The sequence below is a fragment of the Anneissia japonica genome, unplaced genomic scaffold (assembly GCF_011630105.1).
Source record: "Anneissia japonica isolate Jap-2015-1 unplaced genomic scaffold, ASM1163010v1 scaffold284947_len354889_cov159, whole genome shotgun sequence".
NCBI lineage: Eukaryota > Metazoa > Echinodermata > Crinoidea > Comatulida > Comatulidae > Anneissia > Anneissia japonica.
The window spans coordinates 247356-258273 of NW_022746767.1; the positions used below are offsets into that span (position 1 = coordinate 247356).

The 10918-nt window shown below is 35.6% G+C and overlaps 1 protein-coding gene across 1 annotated transcript in view; it reads right to left on the reverse strand.

Moving 5' to 3' along the window:
• Nucleotides 1-4996, reverse strand: part of LOC117120283 (dual specificity mitogen-activated protein kinase kinase 1-like) — a 32650-nt gene extending 27654 nt beyond the window's left edge. The window contains exons 1-2 of the mRNA XM_033265293.1: nt 4726-4996; nt 1415-1652 (exon numbers count right to left, since the gene is read on the reverse strand). Coding sequence (XP_033121184.1) covers nt 1415-1652; nt 4726-4814 — 327 coding nt within the window. The 5' untranslated portion in view covers nt 4815-4996. The remainder of the gene's footprint in view (nt 1-1414; nt 1653-4725) is intronic.
• Between the last annotated feature and the right edge of the window lie 5922 nt (nt 4997-10918).

Genomic DNA, 10918 nt, shown 5'->3' on the forward strand with positions numbered 1-10918 from the left:
TCTTTACACAAAGTGATACTCATCCAAACTGACTTATGAGTGTTCATTAATAAAGCAGGGAAAACATGCAAATATTTTTATAAATTTGCGGTAGATGGTTTATTTTCCGGGACACTCTTGCTTGCTTGTTTGAGTATGGGAGGCCGTCCCAATTTCCGGAATAATCCCGCACGCTGCGTCGACTGTGGACCCCTGGTATAGTATGTGTGTGTCAGTGACGAAATAATTTCTTGACCGCGCATTAATTCCACACAATGTTCAGTCACATTTTGTGACAACATACAGTAATGTCCTCTGGACTGAGAATGGTCGACATATAACATATTTGCATACCATGTCTGACAGTGATGATAGATAACATAATATATTTATTAATTTCAATAACATTACAGTAGAACCTCGATTTTACGTACGGTACGGGACCGGAGGGCGTACGTAAATCGGGGGATTCGTAAAATAGAGGTTGGGTTAAATTTGTGGTAACCTTTGACCTAATACATACGTAACCTCAATATACGTATGTATGTATGAACGAATGATGTTACCTAGCTAGGCTAGACCTAGCCTCTAGGCCTACGAATAAAACCATGTGTTTAGTGTTTTTATTCATTCCTTTACAATGTCATAATAAAGTGTTCAAATAAAACCATGTGTCTAGTGAATTAATTCATCACTTCATGTCTTTTATTTAACTAAAGAACATGAAAATATTGTAAGATTACCTATACGACAAAGGTATAACTTGGGAATTCCCCTTCATGTCTATTCTAAACAACAGAGCTGTGGTGTTTTCTGGGCCTGTTGAGACAAACTAAACCCATGTGCACTGGGTGAGCCAACCAATTAGCGTTCGTGTACGTGAAACAGCGAAGCCATGTGCACTGCACTGGGCGAGCCAACCAATTAGCGTTCGTGTACGAAACTATGCCTACTCAGCTTCGTGTAGAAAATTAGACCAGACAAGTTTTTCCATGGTTTGCCACAGTAGGAAAGCAATTATTTTGAGCACCATCGGTAGTTGTTCATCTCACTCAGTTCACATGGTTTTTAGATTATAACAACCCGGTACAGTATTAGACTCAATCAACGTTGCTGTTTAATGAAAATATGTTGCATTATGGTTTGTTTATTGTTATAGTTTTTTGTTATAGTCTTTTTACTTATGGTTGCTCTGAAAAGGGCCGTTTTTTAAAAATATTTTCTGGGTTTTTGATGACGTCATCGTCGATACGAGGCGTACGTAAAACCGAGGGTTCGTATAACTGGGGTACGTAAAAAACGAGGTTCTACTGTACATAAACACAATCAACCGGAAAATAATACTCAGACATATCAATTTAAATAGCTTATTTAATCTTATCAACACCAAAAGTAAAACTGGTTGTACTGTAAATACTTTTCTTTTAAAACCAACCTTTCTTGCCATGATAAGTCCACTACGTTTATGTCGCACTTTTGTAACCACGCCACCATTACCAGCACCCAGCTCATCCAACTTCTCAAAATCATCCTGCCCTAGATCACCGGTATCAAGCACTTGTGCTTTCATTGTTAAAAACGACTGTAGTCGTTGTCGTTGTTCCTCATCTAAGTCGAGTTTGTCTAGTTTCTTCGCAATACATTCTGCAGAATTTGCTGTCGCAGATTTTTTGCTATGGAAAAAATAGAGGATAGAATAATTTATTCAACAAAATCAATAGAATTTGGAGCCTGGAGATCAATCAATCAATCAATGGATTTATAAGGAGCATAATACAGCAGTCTTTATGCAAGATGAATTTAGGAAAAACAAAGGCAATTACCAAAAACAACTTACAGTTTGACAGTAGGAAACCAGCAAATAGAATTAGTAGAAGATTACATCTATCTTAGAATGAAAATTACCCTCAGTAGTGGACCATCGGAAGAAATTAAACGAAGAATGCAGTTGGCTTGGGTTAAATTTGGGAAGCTAAACTACTGTACTGTACTTCAGAGATAATGACATCCCAATCTGCCTAAAGTCAACTTTCCAATCAATGCATAATCTGCTAGTTCTTGCCTATGTTCAGAAACATGGACTACAACTAGAAAACAGGAAAATAAACTACAAGTGACAGTTAGAGCAATTGAAAGAGCTATGATTGGAGTCACTCCACTAACAAACCTCGACCTGAGAAATATAAGGGCCATAATCAAAAAAATGAAAAAGAAGTGGATATGGGCAGGACACATCCTCAGGAGGGAAGACAACAGGTAGACTCGTAGGGCCACAAACTGGACACCATACTCCCACAAAAGGAATAGTGGTAGATCCAATAGACGATGGTGAGACGACATCAGGGAGTTCAGCGGCAAGACATGGAAACAACAGGCTCAGAAGAGACAGCAATGGAGGATTAATGACAGGCCTACATACAGCAGTGGATTGAAAAAGGCTAAATCAGTAACCAGGAGCATTTTGTATAAATATTGAACTAATACTGTGCATTCATTCAGTATCTTTTGAAAACCGGAATAAAATTACACTGCACACTGATATTTTTCCGACATGCTGAATTGCATTAAGATAGCAAGACTAAATTTTAGGATTAGGATCAAGCCAGCTACGCCAATCAACACCTAGGATTTATGTAAGGTTGTTGGAACAACATCCACAGCCATAAAATTAATCATTTTGGCATATGACAATAATACTGTACAGGCAATACTATATAGATAGGCCAACTTAATATACTGTAAGGATAGGCATAAGCCCTATTAATATTCCTTGAATTGATATACTAACAAATTAACTTAACATCGAGTGGAAAATCTCTGTGAGAATAGGTGCGAAGAATTGTAACCACTGTGATAGGTACTGTACAGTTAGACAGATTTCTAGTTCAGGATATGTTCCCCAGACTGTAAATTAAGGGATACACAGGGAATACAGTTCTCCATGAAAAAAAATAGACCTAGAAATCTGTCTGCGCATTTCATAAAGTATGGTGCGGATTTTGTGCAAAGTTAGGCCTTGACCAGAGGCGTATCTCTTATATGAATTATGCAATACTATTATTGTGCGCACCTATTTTTCTAGTGATTTCAGACAAATTTTAGTTAATTTTTGATGCATCAATCGTCCGCACAATTTTGAATTGATTTGCGAGGGGGACAGATAAAAATTAACGAAAGATTAAGCATAAAATCTTTAGGAAATAGTTGAGTAATATTGTAACCACTGTGATAGGTAGAGAGTAGATAGAGACAAAGCTGTAGGCACTGGCCTAATTTTCTACCAAATTTAATTAGCACATTTAAAAAAACACGAGACAGGTACTGTACAGTAGTAGGCTAATACTGTATGTTTCCCATCCATGACCTGCAGGCTATCAAGGTGTGTCAAAATACAAACTCATCAACCAGGGATGTCACCAGCTTTTTGAAGTGCCGGTCGGCGATCATTCCGCATTTCCCCGGGGGTGGGGTGCCACCCACCCCCCCCCCCGTTTTCCCGGGGTGGGGAGGGGTTCACCGTATTCGTGAAAGCTTTTAAAAACCAAAAGGCCTAAGTAAGTTGAGCAGGCCTAGGCCCAAGTCTAGCTGACGCGAATTTTTTTGGCTAGTCCCAGGTAGGCCTAGGCCAGGCCCAGGTAGGCCTAGGCCAGAATTTGAGGAATGCAACAAAACACATGAAGGTGAGACTTACTGTAGGCCTTATTAAATTCAATAGTTGACATGCTTTGATTTAGATTAAAAATAATAATGAACAAATCCCGGTGACAAAGCGTCGATCCGACTGTACCCAGCCGCATTGTTTGCCGTAATTTCACATGTTTGACGATTACCACGATGAATGTGTATGTCACTGATTCATGTGCACTCATTTATTTATTTTTTGTCCATTTACACACAATATATATCAATTATAATTAAAAGTGAAAAACTTAAAATACAAAATGAAAACAAAGTAAAGAAATAAAACATAAATCAGGTTTCGTAAATTTTTAATAATCTTCCTGCCCCGGACCATGATCTCATAATAAAACACTTGAATGGTCACGATTTAAACTTTAACCTTTGAATGTGTACAGAGCAACTGTGTCATGCTAGCCCAATATGTTCACTATGACTCAACTGGGCCTAGGCTGTTAAGTTAGCGATAATTAGCAGGGCAGTGCGGTATTTTGTTACAATTAACGTAACCACGGAAACATTTATTGTATTCTTATTGTCTTTTCTATCAATTTAGCTGGTCTATTGTGTTTAGGTAAACTAATTATTTTGTTACAATTTGTAAACTGTTGAAATAATAGTAGTGGTCGGGAGCCTGTAAATCCTGGTCGGAAATGTTGAGTGCTGGACGGGCCCGTCCACCGCCGACCAGCGTGGTGACATCCCTGATCAACTAACTGTGTGTAGGCCTAACATGGTGATATTCATTCAACTAGGCCTAGGCTAGGCCGGCCTACAGTCATTAATCACCAATCATTATCATCATCATCAACAACACCGAAACGAAGTGAAAATATGAATTTCTGATTGTGATGATTGTCAGTGCTGTGCAAGAAACCAACAATTGTAAAAACAGAGAGGTAGGCTAGAATCTAGATACAGAGTATTTGGGTCAAGAGAAGTCATGCAACATAACGTGTTAATGATAAATTTAAAGATTCTAGGCCTAGGCCTGGTAGGTACATAGCCCCTGGCTGGGCTAGGCCCTTGGCCCTAGCCTAGGTTAATGCAGCATGCAATCTATCTTACTCAGTTGAAACGCTAGTCTCGCCTCCTTCTGGCTCCCCGACAGTGGGGGCAATCGTTAGACCTTTGATGTTCCTCTTTGCTTTAGACATCTTGACAGCTATCAAATAGCTTCTATGAGATTTCTACAGAAACAGCATCAGTTCAAAAATATATTTCCCTTTTCGGCAGCTTAAAACTATATCAGCAACTAAGGCTTCGAACAAAACACTTTCTGCAAACAATATTTCTTACGGTCAACCTTCTTTGGTTGGATGGTTGATGCAGATGACCCCTAGCTTAGAGTTCAAGTATATCCCATAATAACAAGGTTACCAGTATTGAGGGCGCACTGTATGTAAAATATAGGAACTCTAAAAATACAGTACTGAGTGTATGTAGTAGAATAATTATTCAACAAAAATAATTGTATCAAGGTTTTATTCGTCCCTAACAAATTTTTGTTGGGAGAATAGTACCTTTTATATATTAAAAAATAAATCAGAAAACTAACGATGCGGTTCACATATAAATATACAGTAGCAAAAATCATAAACGTAAACAATCCTAAGTAAAATATTATGTTAAATGAGTTGATAGAGGCTTTAGTTATACTTTTAGTTTTATTGAAATGAATATTATTGTAAATGTTATTAATGTATTAAAAATATAGTATTAATAATAACATTGCTTTCTAGTTTGATAATTTTTTTAAATCAGAGGCTTTATTTTAGTCGTAAATTGTGAAAGATCTTGACATAAATAAATATATAGTAATACGATGATATTGGGGAATAAATTAAGCAAAGTAGCCTATCTCGGTTTAGGATGAGGATGATGATAAAAGTAATAATGATGAATGATGATGATGATGATGATGATGATGACGACGACGACGACGATGATGATGATGATGATGATGATGATGATCGATGATGATGATGATGACTGATTGGTTGTTGATTTTAACACATACAATTTTAACAAGATTCTGCAACTGTCTACCAGGTCAAGCATGTCTGTGTTTGCCACGCACTTTGAAACTATGTTGTTTATTATTTCTTTGGAAGTAGAGCATTTTTGCCTAATCCTTACTTTCTTATTAAATCTTTGCTTTCCTTAGCCTCTTAAACGTTTATGTACGTTCTCTCCTCTTGTTATGTTTACAAATTTTTATTTTATTTTTTAACTTTTAATTTTCTTTATTTAGTTTTATCAAATTTATACAGCCTATATGAGATGTGTATAAGAGACAGCCTAAAGTAGTGTAAGAAGGGGAGTGATGAGACCAGGTTCTCTGATCCACATCGTCCGAATGCTGTCTCTTATACACATCTAGGGGTCCTTGACTTATAAACAGAGAAGCAAATATAATCATTAAAAAAAATATGTTTTTATTAAATGTTTTTTAAGTAAATATTTAAATGTATTATGATTTTCAATTTGGAGAGACTGCGGTTCGATTCCCATCAGATACCTCTTTTTTCATACAACTAATAAGGAACTTTCGTTGACGAACTATATGTTTGATACAATATAACACAAGGCCATAGGAAGGAGTCCGGCTGGTCCAGTTTTGGTCGGACCAATAATTTACCAATCAATACGGTATTGTTGCCAAAATTATCCCTTTATTTGTTTGTTTTTGTTTGTTTATTATTTATTGCCCTCATTATTATAATATCAAAACAAAAAACAAGTACATAAAAACACACAAAAATGAGAGCAAGAGGATAACTCTATAAGCTCTGTGAGTTTGTTTCCAGGGGTTCTTGACTTATAAACAGAGAAGCAAATATAATCATTAAAAAAAATATGTTTTTATTAAATGTTTTTAAAGTAAATATTTAAATGTATTGTGATTTTCAATTTCGAGAGACTGCGGTTCGATTCCCATCAGATACCTCTTTTTTCATACAACTAAAAAGGAACTTTCGTTGACGAACTATATGTTTGATACAATATAACACAAGGCCATAGGAAGGAGTCCGACTGGTCCAGTTTTGGTCGGACCAATAATTTAACCAATCAATACGGTATTGTTGCCAAAATTATCCCTTTGTTTGTTTGTTTTTGTTTGTTTATTATTTATTGCCCTCATTATTATAATATCAAAACAAAAAACAAGTACATAAAAACACACAAAAATGAGAGCAAGATAACTCTATAAGCTCTATGAGCTTGTTTCCAGGGGTCCTTGACTTATAAACAGAGAAGCAAATATAATCATTAAAAAAAATATGTTTTTATTAAATGTTTTTTAAGTAAATATTTAAATGTATTATGATTTTCAATTTGGAGAGACTGCGGTTCGATTCCCATCAGATACCTCTTTTTTCATACAACTAAAAAGGAACTTTCGTTGACGAACTATATGTTTGATACAATATAACACAAGGCCATAGGAAGGAGTCCGGCTGGTCCAGTTTTGGTCGGACCAATAATTTAACCAATCAATACGGTATTGTTGCCAAAATTATCCCTTTGTTTGTTTGTTTTTGTTTGTTTATTATTTATTGCCCTCATTATTATAATATCAAAACAAAAAACAAGTACATAAAAACACACAAAAATGAGAGCAAGATAACTCTATAAGCTCTATGAGCTTGTTTCCAGGGATCCTTGACTTATAAACGGAGAAGCAAATATAATCATAAAAAATTATGTTTTTATTAAATGTTTTTTAAGTAAATATTTAAATGTATTATGGTTTTCAATTTCCTTTAAACTATTTTGTAACGCATTCCATTTTTTTATTCGATTATAGTAAAATGTCTGATCAACTTGATGAGAATTTTCTGGAAACATCATCATTTTTTGTTACACCAACAAAATTGCAGTATGGTCTGACTCAGCACACACATCCACAACCACACACAAACATGGAAAGGATATGGCCTATCTCAAAGGTAATATATGAAATTGACTACCAAACAAGTGACAAAAGAATTTTCAAAATTTGAAACATTTTGGATTTTTTAAACCTAAAGTTTACTTCATGGAAATTTCAAAAACTTTATTTGCACAGACCTGACGGGCCTTTTCAAAAGATAATGTACCGCACAGTGTTAACCTACGTTGTACAATCAGAAAACAAATTACATTTCATTGCATACATTTTTTTAAACAGTTGCTCTCCAATTCGAGACCACCTCTGGGACCTGGAACTTGAGGTGGTCTCTGGGTCCGGTCTCCCATAATATCCGGCAATTTGTGTATATAGCATAGAGTTATTAAACAACTAGAGTGCTGACAAGATGGCGAAGAAATGCAGAGTTGTGTATGTGTACCATCCAAGATGGCCACCGAAGAAAAGCGCCACCTTCAGGCTCAGTATACATCAAAGATCTTAGATCTTTGGTAGGCCTATACATATTACTACCATAGATAAGCCCTCTGACTATTATTTCATTAATGATAATTAGTATTGATAATGACAAATTATTAAACTACCGTAGCCAAAAAGAGCCAAGTAGAGCATCTTATTCAAAAATTTAAAAAAAAACTAAAATCTTGTACATTACACCCATACACCGTAACGCTCGAGTTTCGAACATACGGGTAACTAGCTGTACTGAACTTTCTGTGTAAATTGAGGGCGCCATTGAAAATGATGCTTAGGCGAAATTTGATTAGCTGTCTATGGCAGCCATCTTGGATGGTACACACACACAGCTCTGCGTATTTCAAACATCGAATAAATTGCAGTTAGCGCTCTGTAGGGTCTATCCATTATTATATCTCTATTGTATATACTGTAGTTGCTATTTCTCTAAATAATCTATTTATGTATATATTGTATTTATTAACCAAAGAATAAACATCTCAATTCATGCTGAGAGAATTTTTCTACCATTCCACACAAAATGTGCTACCATTTAAAGTATAATTCTAATCTCTGCGGTCAAATTATAGCATTGTCAAACCTGGGTGCTTGTCTTGCCCACTTTAAAAACAGTTCTGCATAACACGCAGCAATTCCTCTTGCCTCAACCCGGTAAGAATAAGATGCAAAAAGTTTTTATATTTCGGTTGGAAAACACCAGGGCGATCTGAGAGAACGAAACCATCAGGTGTTACCTTTTCCAAACTTTTTCTCACCTCAGCCCCTACTCTTGCGGGACCGAGGTGTGGATCTCCCGTTAAGAGAAACTTCGATCTTCATCTGGTTCCGCCACTGGTACAACACATATTGGGATTTCACGTTAAGGTATGACGAGAAATAACGTAGTAGTTCCATATTAGTGAAGTTTCTTAATCAAAAGGGCATGACCTATTTTATCAAATGCTTTACTCCAATTAAGGAAAATAACATGAATAGGAGGAGGACCGCCCATCGAAAATTTGTGACAAGTTATGGTTAACTACACTTAATAAGGTGGTATATGACCTTCCAGCTACAAAACCATGCTGGTTAGAAGATATAAGTTTGTGGTTTAATTTAATTAAATCTTTATTCATTTCATCACAAAGAAAACAAAAATAATGGAAAAATACATGTTAAAATAGGCCTACTTGATGAAATTGGAGCTCATTAGATGATTTACTAAATAATTGTTAACTATCTTTCCCAATAACAAATAAGTTTGTAACGTTAATGAGCTTATGCACTTCATACTGGTTAGTGCGAATTTCAGAAAGAGGAAGAAGACCAACGTGATTATGTAATTGTTGCACTCATCAGTAAATTCATTTTAATTTAAAATAGGATCGGAGGTAAAATTGGAAGAAAAGAAGTGATTAAAACAGCAAGCAATAAAATTCGGACAATCAGTATAGGTGCCGTTACATTTAAAACAATTTGCAACCAGTTTGGCCTGGATTTGCGTACAGATGACCAAAAAGTTTGTCCATGATCGATGCATTTTTCACTCTCAGAGACATATTTGTGGTTGAGATCGCTTAATAAGTGCTTAAGGTAATACCTACATATTTTTTATATAAAAAGCCATTTGTTGGTATTGTGAGAACGTTTGGCAGCTTTGTATAAACAGTTTTCCTTCCTAATAATCTTGAAGATTTCGTTATTAATCCATGGGCATTAGATTTTCTTTGCCTTACGCTTAAGATAAACTTTAAAAACTGCACGGAGAAAATCAGTTTTAAAATTATCCCATAATATTAATGTTCTTTGAACTAAAGCAAGAATCAAATATTTGAAAATGTATCAATAAATTTAGACATATCATAAAGCTATTACGTAGTTACAATCAACAAGTTTATAATATTTTTAGTATGTAGGCTTATGTTTATGTACTGTACATGATCATATGTTTTTATTTTAACTAATCAAATGTATCCTGTATTTTAACACCTTTTAACTATTTTTTATTTGTAAGTTTATTTTTATGTTGAACCTTGGAAAAAGAATATCATGTAACATTTTATTTGACAGTAATGAGAAACGTGAACTTGAACTTGAGCTAAAAATAGATAGTTCGCTCCACTATATGTATGTGTCTACAAACTGTATGAAGGGAGAGATATTAAGTGGTTTATAGAATAAAAGTCATTAAAGCCTAGTTTACATAGAATCACTACACAGTCACTAAAGCATTTCGCTGCAATCCTTGCTCTGCGTATCTGTCCCCGACACAATTGGAACGCTCCCTGATTCAACTGACCAACCAGCGTCCCCAAATGAGTCGGCGATAGCGTGTAGCGATTTTTGTGAAAGCAGGCTTTACCTTTGACTTGCCACAAGTCTCTTATTTTTTATTATTTTTCTCATTCTGGACAGCGCCACCAACGAGAAAGTTAATTTAGAGATAGACGGAATAAGCGACTTGTAAAACACTGAATGCAGGCACCAGGATGCCAAAAGAATGACGTAATCTTATATTCCGTATTTGGATAAATGGGCGAACCGAAATAACCAATTTTAACCAATCAAATGTTCATATTTTTGGAGCCACGAAACTGAGTCACTCACGTCGACTAGTTAGGCATGACTAAATTTAAATAGTCCTCCCTAATAAAACGGGCCTAAATTATTTAGAATAGACCCTAGTAAGACTAATTTTGGCAATGGCAAAAACAATTAAGCTTAGACTAGATGGCATACCATACAAATACAACAATCTTTCCAGGAGGGTGGATCAGGCCTCGTCAGGAGAGGCTTGGCGTATTTTTAAGTTCTTACTTACAGAGACCTACCTTTTTAACAATATTCTACCCTAAAGGCCTAAATCTGTGTAGCAGCTAGCGGTGAGCAAGG